General features: G+C 38.6%; 1 protein-coding gene across 5 annotated transcripts in view; it reads right to left on the bottom strand.

The window, feature by feature from the left end:
* The window catches only part of PLD1 (phospholipase D1), a 211,496-nt gene that overhangs the window by 133,254 nt on the left and 62,295 nt on the right, over positions 1–15,947 (bottom strand). For all 5 annotated transcript variants that reach the window (XM_017955714.2, XM_009201360.4, XM_017955715.3 and 2 more), the window contains exons 2-6: positions 7,947–8,137; positions 7,588–7,715; positions 5,621–5,766; positions 4,997–5,102; positions 3,561–3,626 (exon numbers count right to left, since the gene is read on the bottom strand). In XM_017955714.2, coding sequence (XP_017811203.2) covers positions 3,561–3,626; positions 4,997–5,102; positions 5,621–5,766; positions 7,588–7,715; positions 7,947–8,106 — 606 coding nt within the window. In that variant the 5' untranslated portion in view covers positions 8,107–8,137. The remainder of the gene's footprint in view (positions 1–3,560; positions 3,627–4,996; positions 5,103–5,620; positions 5,767–7,587; positions 7,716–7,946; positions 8,138–15,947) is intronic.

Raw genomic sequence — 15,947 nt, 5'->3', positions numbered from 1 at the left:
ATGTTTTATCCAAGATTTGAAGCTAATCATCTTCTTGGGGATAAGGAATCTGAGTCACATGAATTAAATGATTCACTTCAAGGTAGAGATATGATCCTATCAGTTTAGGGCCCTTCTCTTGGAAATTGTACAGTTTTTGTTCCATTTCTAGATTTCAATCTCACGTATGAAAAAGGTACATTTACTGCTCCTTATTCCTCTTATTTTAATTCCCTGGAAAATAAACATTTTCCAGTTACTAATTAAAATGCCTAGCTAGTGAGTTCTCTACCACAGCCAGCACTAATACAATTTCAGAATACAAAAGGAATTCCTGTTTGAGATTTTTTTATATGTTATTACACAACTCAGATATTGGTATTTTTTACATATTTATGCTTAGAGTAAAGGGGAAATACATTTGTCCTCATTTTACAAATGAGCAAAGAAAACTGAACAAATCACCCATAGTCTCTGAGGGGACTGTCTGATGATGACTACACTAAAACACTAGGATGCTCTGTTTTGCAGAAGGGTAAGAAGGAAAAAAAAAGAATTAAAATCAGACCAAGTCTTCATAATCATGGGAGAAAAGTCTGAGCACAAACCCAACCAATGACTATAAAGTGAGAGGAAAGAACTGTCCATGTCTAATTTCAGAGGCCATTTAAGAAAAATAATGTCAGTGCTTAGAACCCTAAACCAAATTCCTTTGGCAAAAATCCTATTATACAAACACCTTTATAATAAATTTATCTCCACTTTTTTTTTTTTTTTTTTAAGGCAGAGTCTTGCCCTGTAGCCCAGGTTGGAGTGCAGTGGCACAATCGTGGCTCACTGCAACCTCTGCCTCCCAGGTTCAGGCGATTTTTCTGTCTCAGTCTCCCAAGTGGCTGGGATTACAGGCGCCCATCACCACGCCTGGCTAATTTTTGTATTTCTAGTAGAGACAAGGTTTCATCATGTTGTCCAGGCTGGTCTCGAACTCCTGACCTCAGGTGATCTACCTGCCTCAGCCTCCCAAAATGCTGGGATTGTAGGCATGAGCCGCCATGCCCAGCCCTATCTCCACTTTTTAAAGTGGTCTAACTTTACCAAGACATTTCTAAGCTGACCATAGCATTTTAGTTTAGTTCTCAAACTCCTGATGATAAGAATCACTTGAGCTATTTGTTAAACACACTTGTTCCAAATACAGATCTGGATGGTCCTATAGAGATTAAGAACATATCCTGTTCAGTCCCTTGACCTCTGATCCATGATTCTATCTGCTTAAGGACCTGAATTCACTTAAAATAGGTTTGTTTTATACTTATAAAAGTGTAAATTTATTATATACATGTTAAAATAATTTTTAATATGCTTTTTACAGACAGTAAAGCATTTTTAACAAACAGTTTTTTAATATTTCTCACAATTATTGAAGAAAACACATAGATTCCAATCTCATTTCACAAATATGAGGCAGAGGCCTACAGATCTAGTCTTTAGGCCAGACTACATTTAAAGAAAAAGAATGTTAGAGAATTAATGTATATCAAATTGTATCCTGTGCTTGAATCATATTGAACAATTCAGCTGTTGGAGAGAATAATCTCAGTAACCATCAAAAATGAGAGGGAGCCTGGGTGCGGTGGCTACGCCTGTAATCCCAGCACTTTGGGAGACCGAGGTGGGCGGATCACAAGGTCAAGGGATCGAGACCATCCTGGCCAACATGGTGAAACCTTGTCTCTACAAAAAATACAAAAATTAGCTGGGCTTAGTGGCGGGCGCCTGTAGTCCCAGCTACTTGGGAGGTTGAGGAAGGGGAATTGCTTGAACCTGGGAGGCGGAGGTTGCAGTGAGCCTAGGTCATGCCACTGCACTCCAGCCTGGGCAACAGAGTGAGACTCCGTTTCAAAAAAAATAAAAAATAAAAAATAAAAAGGAAAAAAATAGAAAAAGAAAATAAGAGGGAGAATCTTCTCAGCCAGTTGCTAATGAGGCTTTCCCTTCCAAAGGAAATGTTTATAGGTCACTCTGGAATTTCTAAATACAACATGGCTTAACTTTGAAAATATTTTTATGACCAGAAAAGTATTAAAATGAACATTTTTTAGACGTAAACATTCTTTAGTCAATAGTAGAATCCCAAATGTAGAAAAGTACATAAAAAGAGAAGAATGAACTCACCAAGAACTGTTAAAGCCAAAAGAAATAGTAAAAGTAAAGTCACAGGCAGGCAGAAAAGTAAAAGAAATGGAAAATTATTGCATATGGGTACTAATACACATTTAAATAATTGTCTGTTGTCTGATTTCAGACAACACAACAGGAGGTATCATTTTTATTAACAATAGTAGTAGTATCCTTATTCATTATGTTATTTCAACAATACAAGTTACTGAGTCCCAGAAGAAAAGAAACCCCTGCCTCCCATCATCCTTCCCTTGAGATTCTCTGGTGCAATCTGAATTCCTGTTTTCCTCAGAAAACCCTTCTCCAGGTTTACCAAGACATAGAAGCTCCCTCAAGTCCATCGAATGCCCCAGTGCAAGCTGCTGCAGGAGGCAGGTAGTGACCTAGACTCAGGTCAGCTGTGTGCAATGGGGACCAGCTGGATGTATATTTGGACCAGACTCCAAACTGTGTGTTGCAAGGCAGCAGCGAGGCAGCTCCTGTTATGAGAAACTCACAGAGCCAATTGCTCTTGAATCCTCTCCAAAATATACTAAGGTCTTTCCTCTTTCTTTTTATGTGTTTATGTGATGCCATTCTCTAAACTAGTGGCCAAATCACAATTGCACCAACTCTTGAGTTCTGCACACATATAATATAGATGCACACGGCCCCATAACAATACAATTAATACAAAGGCATACATACACCCAATAAACCAGTGCATTCTCAGTTATCCAGACCTCTGGATAATTGAAGGCTAAACCTTTAAAAACACCCCACCTTTAACAGCTCAGAGCTAATTGTTAGCTGACACTAGGAAACCTACTCCCTCCCTGCTTGCCAGCTGCATAACCCAAGCTTAATTTCTGTGGCTGCATCTAAGCCCCATCACCTCTTCTCTCTTTACTTGGATTCCTCAAGCGTTTTTTCTTTCCTAGCTTTTCCCATGCTTCTCACTTTGGAATGAAAAGACAGGCCTTTAACAGGCATGACAAGCCAATCAGATGGCAACCGCCCTACCCAGCACAAAATCTTTAGGCATTCAACTCCCATCAACTGTTTTCATCACTTACTACTCAACAGTTACTCTTTGTAGCTAAAAGTGTTTTTTGGCATTTTCCTGGAAACCTGAGAAGAGAAGAAGGCTGATTTCTAGATAATCTAGCTTATAGCAGCATTTCAAGTTCATTTAAATCTATTTTTATAGACATATTAAGTTCATTCAACTTTTTTAAACAGCATCACACCATTGTAAACTGGACCTTGCTGTCAAATCAACTTTGTATTCACTTAATTTAATTCAAGGACAAATGTAGATGTGGATACAATCACTTGTGTTAATAAAATGATCCAAAATTTAGCTGACAATTTACTATAGTGAAAATTACTCCAAACTCAAATCACTGACTAGTACTTACTGTGGCATGATAGTTTCGATACATGGGCATTTTTAGTATCTTTGTCAAGTAATCTTCCAGTTGTTTCTGTAATGCAAATAATTTAGGTAAGTGTTAACATGGTCATATTTATTTTTAAAAATTAAACAGTAGTGACAATGATGAGATCATCATTTTCATCTTAACTTGTATAAGTTATTCAATTATTTAATAATATAATCATGGAGCAAGGAATCCTGAATGGCATTAGTCTGTCATTTCCATAATTCTCTTGAACTGTTATTTAAATATCTTCTTACTTTTTAACTTTCCATATGCTTAGGTCTTCTATAAACTGCTGACAAGCCCTGAGCTATATAGTCTTTTAATCCTCCATAGCTATTATAGCAGGACTTGCTATAAGTTGTTTTAAAGAATTTGTTGATATTACCAAAAACTTTCATTTTTTTTTTCAATTCTAACACTGAACTTACTGAAAGATACACTACAATTTTTAAACAGCTTTCCAGGAAAAAAAGTGGAGAGAGGTTAAACGGCTTTCTAGTAGAATGTACTGATTTTAAATATGCTAAACTGTGTGTGGAGGCAGATGGGGAGTAGAGGGATATAGGCTTGGGGCACTGGAGCAACAGATGTCAATCATATTGACCATGATATAAAATTCAGCATGGTTTTGCTTAATCACTAACTTTCATTTTCAGTTGAATTCACACATGTGCACACAGTAAACCAACACTATATAATTATATATGTCTAGGTATCTTGGAAAATATTTGGTCCAGATACCTACAGAGATTTTAGCCAAGATGACAACTACAAAGGAGAAATCAAACATTCCCTCTGGAACATGAATGTTTCAGATTACCAAACAGAACTGACAGAAATTAACAAACACTTGTTCACTTTCTAGTAAAAAAAAAAAATTAATCGTCCACACTCTGCAGCACCCATCTTGGAAGCAGGCAGAAGTGCCCCTCCCCTGGAGTTTTCTGTCCCCGTGCTGTGCCGGTCTGTACTCCGTCATACTCTTCTCAGGCCCTAACTGCTCCATCTATAGTTTAGGAATGAGATTTTACATATATTTAAGATGGGCTATTACGAACACAGAAGCTTATGTATGGAAATATATTATTTTAAAAGAGTAGATCTCAAAATCCACAACAATGAGTTCAATCTTTGACTCACAATAAGCTCAAAAAGGTTCTAGTCGGGAGAACAGCTTCTTCATAACGTTAAGTCCTAACTAAGAACGATCTTCCCCTTCTGAGAAAATGCATTGTATGGCTTGGGGAAAGAAGGGACTGCCTAACTAGTTCCAGAAAAGCTAAACCAGCCCGGGGGATCGATGAGTGGATGAGAGGAGTTGTAGCCAGGCCTACTTCACCCCTCAGTAGATGCTGTGTTTCTACAGCACTGCAAAATTAGGTTCAAAACAACAGAATAGTGAAGCAACGTACTCTTCTACCAAGGAATTGTTCTTCTCTTATCATGTTTTCAGATGAACGGGGCAAACTGGGCATCTCTCGAGGCTCCTCTCTGACGTTTTGCCTCCTAAATGTGTGTCTAAAACACAAACACACAGAATGCAAACACTTACTAGATTATTCTGTGACTATGACTTTAATGTATGTTTCATGAGATGGCATATTTTTAAGACACTATTTAATTGAAAATATCTACCAACAATAGACTAGTTAGCCAATACTGTGAATTAAATACACTTTTTATTTATTTATTTTAGAGACTGGGTGTGCTCTGTTGCCCAGGATGGAGTGCAGTGGTACAATCATGCTCACTGTAGTTTTAAACTCTTGGGCTCAAGCAATCCCCCTGTTGCAGCTGAGTAGGTAGAACTACTAGCTACCACCACGTGCCACCGCATCCAGCTAAATTTTTCATTTTTTTTGTAGAGAGGAGGTCTTGCTACGTTACCCAGGCTAGTCTCAAACTCATGGCCTCAAGTGATCCTCCTGCCTCAGCCTCCCAAAGTGGTGAGATTACAGACGTGAGCCACCACACCCAGCCAAAATACACTTTCCATTCAACTTGTATACTGGCATAATTAATTCCAAAATGGTTACCTTCTGGTGGGAATGGGGATTCGGATAAAGGCTTTGTACTTGAGCAGCTCTCTGTGAAATTCTTGAAAGTGCTTGAATTTCCTCTTAACTTGCCATTTAAATTCCCCATGTGTTAATTCAATAGTGTAAAGATTAATACTTGGTACCTACAGTGATACATAAAAATGTTTGATATTTTAGATAACAACAAAAATTCCAAAAGCTTTCAGTGAACAATATTTAATTAGTAACAGGGAAGTATACTTAAGTCCAGCCTACTTATTTTATGTAAGTACTTAAGTAAATTTCTTTCAAAAGCAGCCAGTTACAGAAATAATATTCCCTAAATGTTCACTTGATGAATTACATAAGACAAACTTTTGATCACACGAGACGATTCCTACAAATGCTATTCCTCCAACATATGTGTGTGTGTGTGTGCATCCACGCACACACACACCTGAAACAAGGAACTAGGTGGAGGAGACAATGAGAGAAGGCCCTAATGAGTCTTCAGGGGTCCAGTCCACAAATACAAGCAGTGAACCAGGCAATTGGCAGGGGTGAGAGGTATTGTATACTAAATGCACCATCTTGGCTGTTTTTGTTCTTCAGAAATGGCATGACATGCCTTCTCTCCTTCTCCTGTGAAACACATTCCAAGGTCCAGCCTTGTCTATACCACCCACCCACCCTGAGGAGCCACCAGTATTAAGGAGGCATGGGTGGAGAAAGTGAATGCGGTAATGAGTATACAGTGTACATTTGTATAATATTATACATATGTATTATCATTACTAAATCTTCATAACAAGCCTATAAGGTAAGCACTGTTATACCCCTTATTCAGAAGAGGAAACAGGAACAGAGATGTTAAGTCACTCGTTCAAGATCACAAGGCAAAGATGAATTAAATCATGCAGTTTGGCTCTAGAGTCTGTCATTTACCCCCACATGTTAACTATCTTTCAATCTAAATGCTGGCAGGTGAAAAAAGAAAACAAAGCTCATCTTAGAGACATTTCTGAGTGAGTTCTGCTCAGTGGTGTATCAGGGAGACATGGACCCGAGTTACAGGGAAAGTCTAAACCAGAGGCTGACACCCAAGTGAGTGCAGGCTGGAAGTCAGTACATGTGCAGGTAAGCTGGGACACAGCACGAGGCAAAACCACCCAGAAAGCGATGCAGCGCATGCCACCTCCAAAAGACAAGGAGGAAGGGAAGGCGAAGCTGTGCCCTGACAGCTGGTTATTAATCTGTGCTTCCCCTGAGGCAGGAGGCAATGGTGGCCTTACTCTGCCATGGCTAGAGCTTAGCCTGAAGGGACAAAAGTCACCACCCTGCAGCCATTTTCCTCCCCTGGAGACATTTCAAAGGATTTGATTGCTGAAGACATTTTACTCCAAAGCCTTTTCAGCGTTCAATGAAAAAGCACATGAATGAGGACTAAAGGATGGTTTTCTAGGAACCAATCAGAGAGGCAGAGTATGCCTGCAGAATTCTCTCAACAGTATTTTGGGGTAATGGCACTGGCCAATCCAGTATCCTGGCTTTTTTTCTTAAGAGCCAGGGAGCACCAACATTTTCATTCTAAATAAACATTAGGAAAGCTAAAATTCTTGTTGACTTATACTTGCCATGCAAGGTGGAACAAATACGCATCAAGAGTCCAAATGAAACAGAAAACTAGGGAGAGAAGAAGAGTAAGAGAGGCACTTTGCAATTTATTACATTGTTAATTTGCCTTACATGCCTTTTTAAAAGAAAGAGCTTTGGCTCGAATGAAGAAAGAGGAATATAAGAATGAAGATTAAGTGGGAAGGAGGCAAAACCTTGACAGGTGACAATGACTTGGAAATAACAGATAAATAAAAACAAACAAACAGCCACAAACATGGTCATAGCTAGGAGGGAGGAAAATGAAAGGCTATGTAGTAATTCACATATATTGACAAAAGAAAAAACGGTGAGTCCATAAACGCTCTGACCCTTGTTGTAGATGTGAAGCGTTCCACTTCCAAAACTTGTGCTTTTATTGGACAGCCAGAGAGATACGTCTGTATATTAGGCTCCTTAAATCCTTGAGTGTTATAAACAGCAGAGAAAGGGATATACACTAAAAAATAAGTAAATAAAGTTAATGCAATATCTGATTAGCGTAACTTGTCTTTTACAGGCATTCTTTCAAGAACCATGTGTTAAAACAAGAAAGCCTCTTACAAAATGATCTGAGCCCAGTGTTACATCTGCAAGGAAAATCAATCATTTGCTGGTTACTTCAAATTTGTGCTCTTCCAAGCAACCCTGACAAACTCTTTTCTTCCCCGCTCAGATCATCCGTCTTTACCTTCCTGTATCTTGGGATCGCTGGGAGACACGTCGTATTCTACCTCCTCTCCCTCAAAGTGGAGTTCCCGCGTGTCCAGATTTTCTATGATATTACTCATGTCAGCAGCAATTTTCTGCAGTGCAGAGGTATTTACCCGTGACTCGGTTTTCAGTGACATGTTAACTTAGGACAGAGTAAAAGCAAAGGGGCTAGGAAAGAAGAAAAGGGTTACAAAGACTTAGTATTTTGATAACATAAAATGCTATTCCACAATTTGAATCCAGACTTAGATACAGCATATGGAAACAATTCCGCCTGCTCTGTGTGAGACTCAGTTATCTAAAACAACCTTTTAGTTGTTGTTCCTGTTTAACATTTAAAGGATTCTTAACTTGTAAATTAAAATGGAGTACTCAATTGTAAAAAAGAAAAAAAAAAAAAAAGAAACACCACATTGAATGCCAACATTTCTCTCATCTGACTTTATTAACTTGGATAAGTAATTCAAGGGAGATTGGTTTCGGAAAGCTTATTCAGAGAAAGAAATAGATTATTTGCTATAATAAATACAGCTGAAGAAAGAATATAATGTAAAATAAGCAAGTCTAAATATCTCCTAAAGAAAATTTAGAGTATTTCACATATTGAAATATACAGATTTAGAAATATTTTTATGATAGCATAATCTTTCTACATTTTCTCTGTAGGTGATATCACAAGCAAAGTGTATATTACCTTTCGAGATATGAGAATTTGGCCACGACTTTACATGAGGTATAATGACGTATGTGTCTTGAAAGGAAATTGATTAACTACCTATTCCGAAAGATATCTGAGGTGCTAGAATTATACTTCCCTCCTTTTTTTATTTCTTTAAAGAAAACTAGTTCTATTTCATTCTGATATTTAATAACACAAGTCGTTGCACATCAGTACCCAGGGCAGAAGAGTTCACATGGATATTATTTTTCATGTAAAATATTGAGATTCAAGCTTCGCACACTGTCATCAGAGTTGGATGAAACATCTGTTTTGCCTGATATAGAAATAATCTCTCTGTTAAAACCAGGCCCTAAAACGGAAGGACGCTCATACCAGTAACTCTTCAGCACATGTTCATTTATAACTGCAAATCACAATGGGCATCCACCACGTGATGAATGAAAATGTGAAGGTGAATAAGGCAGGCCCCTGTGATTAAGGAACACCTGATATGGGTGAGGGAAATGAGGCATATAACCCAAAGTTCACCCCTGGCCTCCTCCAAGGTCTTGGGCTTCTTGAGAATGAAATTTGCCCGGGGAAGACACTTATCTGGGTCTCTCCTGCAAGTGCTACCAAAAAGCTAAGTGGCTATATGGGAATGCTAAGAAAGTCTCAGGAAAACTCATACAGCCCTTATTATAACTCAATGAGTCTCTAAAACCTGTACTGTTATGTCTGGGAGAAAGAGACTGTGTTTGGAAATTCAAAAACGGGAGTGAAGGAGGGAGGTTCTGGTTTGGCCAGATATATAAAATTAATATATCTAAGTTCCCTGGAACTATGTAATCAATCATGTTTCTTTCTGTATGTCGGCTGTAAGAAAGCTTGGAGCCAAATTTGTGGCCTACTATAGCAAAGTATAGGACTATCTCTTCCCTTCAATGTTCCCTCCCACTTCTAATTGATAATAGTTAATAGTTACTAATTGTTTAGAATGCACCTCGCTGGTTATAATTGTTTACATACATTGTCTCATTTGTCATTAATAATAAATCTGTGACGGTTTGTTATTTCTATTTTGAGCATGACAGGAGTTTGTCATCCCCTCTTCATAGATAAGGAAACTGAGGCAAAGAAAGACTAAGTAACTTGACCAATATTTTAAACAATCTGTCCAAGGTCACACAGCTGGTAAGTGGTGAAGAAGGGACTGGAATTCAGGTTTCTCTAACCTAAACCCCAATATTCTCAATCACAATCTTTACCTTGCTATCTATTCTTTGTAGATATGTAAGCCCTTGGAATAGATGGAACAGTTAATATAAATAAGTACCCTGGGGCAAGTCCATTTAAGAGCAAACCCTAATAGGAAGAATTGGAAATAAATTCCTGCAACTCGGTTACCACAAGACGAAGCCATTTACATTCCCAGGGTCTTTGTTTCCTCTCTATAAATTGAAGAGGTTGAGGCATTTCATCTCTAGAGTTCTTTCAACACGAAAACCCTAACTGTAGATAAAAGATGCCATAAAAGTGTTCAGCCTCCCTTATAATTTAATTACTTTAACCCTTTTCCTAGCCCAAGAAATTAATCAGAGTAGTTTTGCATGTGAGTAAGAGAAGCAGGTAGCAGAATGTTTTCTAACCTACATAATTTAATTAAGATCTATTCAGCCTCTATTGAGGAGCGTTGCCTTTGGTCAAAATCAAAATATGTATGTCCTTTCCTCTTCATTCAACAAACACTTAACAATGTGTCAGATTTTATTCTACTCAAAATACAAAGTAATGAAAAATTTAGAGGAAAAGAGACAAGGAAAAACAGATAAGAAATTACATCATATCATTGCAGCTTGTTAATTTTTAAAGACTTCAGATTTTTTTATTGATTAAACAGACTTATTAACTTTGTCAACTTTCTTAACATAGTGAAGACAAAGGTTACTCCAAATAACCTTCCTTTTGAACTACGTGCTGATCCTAAAAATGCCTGTTAATTTTAAGAAATACAAAGACTTCAGTAATCTATACAGTGTTACAGAGCTAACGCATCAAGCTAAAATAAATATCCAACTTCAGATAGAGAAAAAAGAAGCATATTCACTTATGAGAAACTTGAAGAGTGAGACATGAAACAAAGAAAACATCTTATCATTTATCAAGTGTTTATTACATGCTAAGCACAATTGTAGCACAGTTATGTTATTTAATACTCACAATGACCCCACATGGTAGATATGATTATTCTGAGAGATTTAGTTAAGCAATCGTCCAAGGTCACTCAACTTGTGTCAGTGTTGAGTTTATAAAGCAGATTTTGTCTGGCTCTAAAATCTTATGGAGTTGGTTACAGAGGCCCATAATTATTACTTTTATTTTATGGGCTTGAATGTCTATAAATTTAAATTAATCTTTTATATGAAGTTTAAGTCCTGTGACAAGAGATGTCCTCTACTTTAGTCACCATACCTTGGAAGGGATCATACTAATCCCACAGTCACTTCAATTATGAAAATGACATATCTCAACAGCTTCCTGAGTTCCTTCTTAGCCTTTTACTTTTATGGTTTATAATATTTTATAAGACCATGTGGAAATGGACCCAAAGCATTTGCAGATTTATTCATGCTTTTGTAAAGACTTTACTATTTAATAATAGACAATGAATCATTTGTCCATCTTTACCTTTACTTGTGTCCATGGGCATTGTGTGCTGACTTTTCACCCAACCATTGTATTGCTGGTTTCATTCTTGAATATCAAGCTGTAAAACCATCTATGCTCCTATGTTGTCAAATCTTCATTTATCAGTCAATGTTTTCTTTCATCTAAAATAATCTATAATAGGGGGTGAGCAGCTGCCACAGGCACAGCCTATATTAGTCAGCAATTGGATAAGGGCTTCAGTGTTTACACTTGAGATAATGTAATTGATTTTGTTACCTCCTTATAAAATTATACTGCAAGATCATTATCTTTTTCAGTACCAAGAAGAGATGGTGCCCATGGAGAGATAAGAGCAGCTGTGTTTTATTTCTGTTTGCATTTGTATCTGGAAAGTAAATAAGGGTTTTTTTTTCTCGTTTTGAATTATAGAACTGAAAATCTTTGCAGGGAAGAGTTAATGGCCTCCAGTTATTCAGTGATGAAATCAGAGAATTTTCTATTCTCAACTTTCAACAAGATTGGGAAGTAGAACATCAAAGAGAAGCAGACACTTTCCTTTTCAGATAACAAATAGATAAACACTGCCTTAGCCAAAATACAATAATATCAACTATAATTATTGATATTAACATAAATATGAACATTAGCCAATATTTGCTGAATTTGTACTACATGCCAGGTACCGTACAAAGAGATTAATATCATGATCTCATTTAATCTTCACAATAACTTTAGGAGCTGGGTCCCATTGTTACCAGCATTTTTAATGAGTAGCTTAGAGAAGGTAGGAAACTTGGCAGGGCCACATGGCTGGGAAGTGATGAAGCTGGTGATCAACTTTGATTGATCTGACTTCAAAGCCCAGCTACCTACGAATCCAGAGGTGAGACTATGGGTGGAAGGAAACATTAGCACTGGGAGGCTTTTACACTTTGCTTCATATACTCTTAAAATAAAACTGTTTTTTTCTTTTTTTAAGTCAAGCTCTTGCTCTCTTGCCCAGGCTGGAGTACAGTGGTGTGATCATAGCTCAATCCAGCCTTGAACTCGTGAGCTCAAGTGATCCTCCTGCCTCAGCCTCCAGAATAACTAGGACTACAGGCATGTGCCACTATGCATTGCTAATAAGTAAAACCATTTTTAAAAGAACAACAACCCACATTCACTCCGTGAACATAGTTACAATTTACTTATTGCTTCCTTTCTAACATAATGTGCAAAAATTTCCTCATTTTTTTCTAGATGCTATTGTACTTACTGAGAGAAATAAATGCAATGAATTCCTAAGCCAAAAATCATATTATAATGTATGAATGTAAAAAAAAAAAAAATCATGATTAGATAGTTTAAACCCAAACTGAGTTGTGGGGATATCTTGTTTTCCCATTTTTTCACGATGATGAAAATTAAAGGATCCATAATATATAACCTTCGAAAACACATCATACAGCAACTGTATTTCTGGAACTGACTTGATGCTCTCTGAGATATAAAAATTATAAATGTGGATTCAAGTACTAAACTCAATCTCTAGTAATATAATATGACTTGGATAAATATCTTTTGAGTTTAGCTGACTTTCAATAAAGTAAAAGATATTAACATATTTTACACTCCAGACTACATGTTTTGAGAAAATACATTTTAAATATCCTCTGATGTTTAATTGGATCTTTGACTTTTTATAAAAAGGAACATGACTTCCACAAATATTAATGGAAGGTGATTATGTACCTTGGACAGAAAATGAAATGTCAATGGTAAAAGGGAAAGATCAAATGACCTAGGATTGTTCTACCCTTACTATGAGTGTAACCTGGGCAACTACCAGTCCGAGGGTTGCAGTGTCCCTCTATGAAATGTTCCACTCATGCTTCCTCCCTTGGGAAGCTGTGAGGAGTAAATGTGATCATGGATACTCATCTACAGGCAAAAATCATCTCGGTTGCTAGTGTCATCTTTAATTCTATTAAAAGGGGACCCCTGAAAAAATAATCTTAACAGAGTTTATCCTGCTTTTCATCTCTTTTTTAGCTGCCAAAACTAACATACCATCTTGCAACTGTCTTTCTGGCTGGGCTACTCTAAGAATGGGTCTCTCCCATTCAACCAGTCCTGAAATTTCTGGACTATACTACCCTAAGTATAAGAGAAACCAGTAAGCCTTCCTCTGCAAAAACAATCATGGAAGGCATTAGCCAGCCAGACCCAGCTAATGTCCTTCCTTTTCTTTGCATGTCTTCCTGGCCTCATCCAACCTGCTGTCCCTGGCTGGTTATGCAATCCTTCCTTGGCATCCCCATAGTGCTCGCCACTTTTCTCACGATTGTGGCTCCTGCTCCCTTTGAGGTCCAGCACCCTTTGCAACTTTGATGAAATCTATGAACCCACAACTCCAGAAATAAATGAGCATGAGTTCACATGCAGCATTTTGCATATATTTTCATAGGTTCATGGTTGTACCCTCAAGACCTTTAGGTGAAGAAGCATGTCCACTGAGCTGCAATCATGTGCTGATGCACTGACACACCTGTCTTCCCACTAGACAGGGACACTCCTGGGGGAAGAGGGTTAGAGTCATGGGCATTCACCACAGACACCCAGCTGAGCACCTGCTCAACACGTTTGTTGATTAAGTGACATAATCAGTGAGCTATCCATAGAGAAAGCTGTCAGCTGCAGGTTATTCAGTGAATGACACAAAGAGATATTATTTCCCTTACATACCGCAGACACACTCAGATGTAGAAGCCTTCTGGTTGAAAAGCCCCTGAGAGGCGTATAACATGTAAGAAACAGATTGGCTGCCAAAGCAATCACAGCTAACACAGCAAACTGCTAGTGAAGCTTCCTGTGTGCCAGGCTTTTGCTGAGGGCTTTTCATGCATCATGTCAAATGATCCTCACGGCAACTTCATGAGGAGTACTGTCATCATTCCCACTTTGCAGACAGTGAGATAGTGTGACAGAGGTGAAGAGTCAGAAAGTCAGTAAGTCACCTCTCAGCCTGGCTCTGGCTGACCCAAAAGCCATGCGCCTGCTCCTCTTCTGCCTTCCACCTGCGCCTGTGCCAAGAAAAGGAAATGCCAAGATGCGGAATCACCCAGCCAGCTCTCCTGCCCATAACCTGTGAGTCCAGTTTGCTATTACGTCTATGGTTCTAAGAGTCAGAAGTTTGATTCCCAAACACAGTCCTTCCACTGAGCTCCACATCCAGTCTGATCTCAGGGAGCCCAGAGCCCAGCAATCTTCCACTTACTTATCCTTCTTTCCTGGCTTTATATCAAACCCTCCACTTGGCCTAACACTGATGCTGCTTTTATCCCTGAGATGTCCAGACTGGTGCTAAATACTTTGGACTCACTGTGCTCACAGAATAAGAGTTGAATTCATGTTCTCTTTTTTCCCCTAGCTAAAAACAAACAAACAAACAAAAACACATCTATAATGACATAAAGCAAAATGGTTACATAGCTCTTACAATTTCCATAATTTCTGCCATTAGCTAATCTCAACCAGTAAGTATGTTATTAGGATACTTCTAATAATGATCTCTCCCAGCCATTTTTAATAATAACCCAAGAAAACCAAGGCAGCTTTATGCCATGGAGGCACAAAGAAATCCCATAAGACATCATGGTTTCCAGAAGGGAAAACCTTCCAGACAGCTGTTTCACTATGCAATAGTGAATTAGGATATAAGTCACATGTTTTGGGGCATGAAAATCATTTCTTGATTCTCATGACTTTTCGTAAGTCCTTTTACCTCTTTGGATGACCTTTTAAAAACATCCATGGCATTTGTTCTCTGGCATGAGCTTTCTGAGTAATTTCCTTTAATATGTCCTAGAGTTAAATATTTCCCTTTTTGCAGTGGTATCAGCTTCTAGCTCATCTCAGTCATATCTTTGAATTCAAACTGCTTCCAGAGTCAAATACAGATGTTAAAGGAAATTGACATCTATTCACATGCTGAAGGAAATTGACCTCTATTTCAAATGTTGATGGTTAAGAAAATATGATGTGTCATTTCTTGAGTGCCTGCACTGAAAGGCATGTTACGTGTATTACTTCCGATCCTCACAACAATCTCACTGGGGTCATGGGAGCTTACTGAGGCTGCACAGTTGTGAGTGGTGGGACTGGTTCTGGTATGTAGGCCACCAGATGGGCTGGGTCCCATCTGCCCTCCTGGCCTCTGCTCAGTAAAGATCCCCAGTCATGACTGCTCTCACTTCTTCTCCTAAAGCCACCAACCATCTCAACCTCCTTCTGGGCGAGGGCAGGGCTTTGGCACAGCTTCCATGGCATGCAGTACAGCACGCGGCTCCACTGACCTCCGACCAGACCCTCGGAGGCACTGGCTCATCCAGATGCTTTTGGATTCAGTTAAAGTGCTGCACCGGGGACATGTTCTCTTGCTTCCTCAGGAGTTGTGTGTCAGGGGGGTGAGAGGAGTACAGGAAACCAAGTCTCACAGCCTGTGATACTAGGGCAGGTTAAGTTGCTGGCAGATGCATGCCTCTCCCCTCTCCTTCAGGCCTTGGCTGTGCTGAGCACACTGATACAAAACAGTCAATCTGGAAGATGTTCTATGTGATGGAGTGACTGGCTGCTTTTCCTGGGAAGCTATGGCCAGCCAGGAAA

Source organism: Papio anubis, chromosome 2 (assembly GCF_008728515.1).
Source record: "Papio anubis isolate 15944 chromosome 2, Panubis1.0, whole genome shotgun sequence".
Lineage (NCBI taxonomy): Eukaryota > Metazoa > Chordata > Mammalia > Primates > Cercopithecidae > Papio > Papio anubis.
Note: the sequence above shows the minus strand (reverse complement) of the source record. Positions and strands in the feature narration are given on the sequence as shown.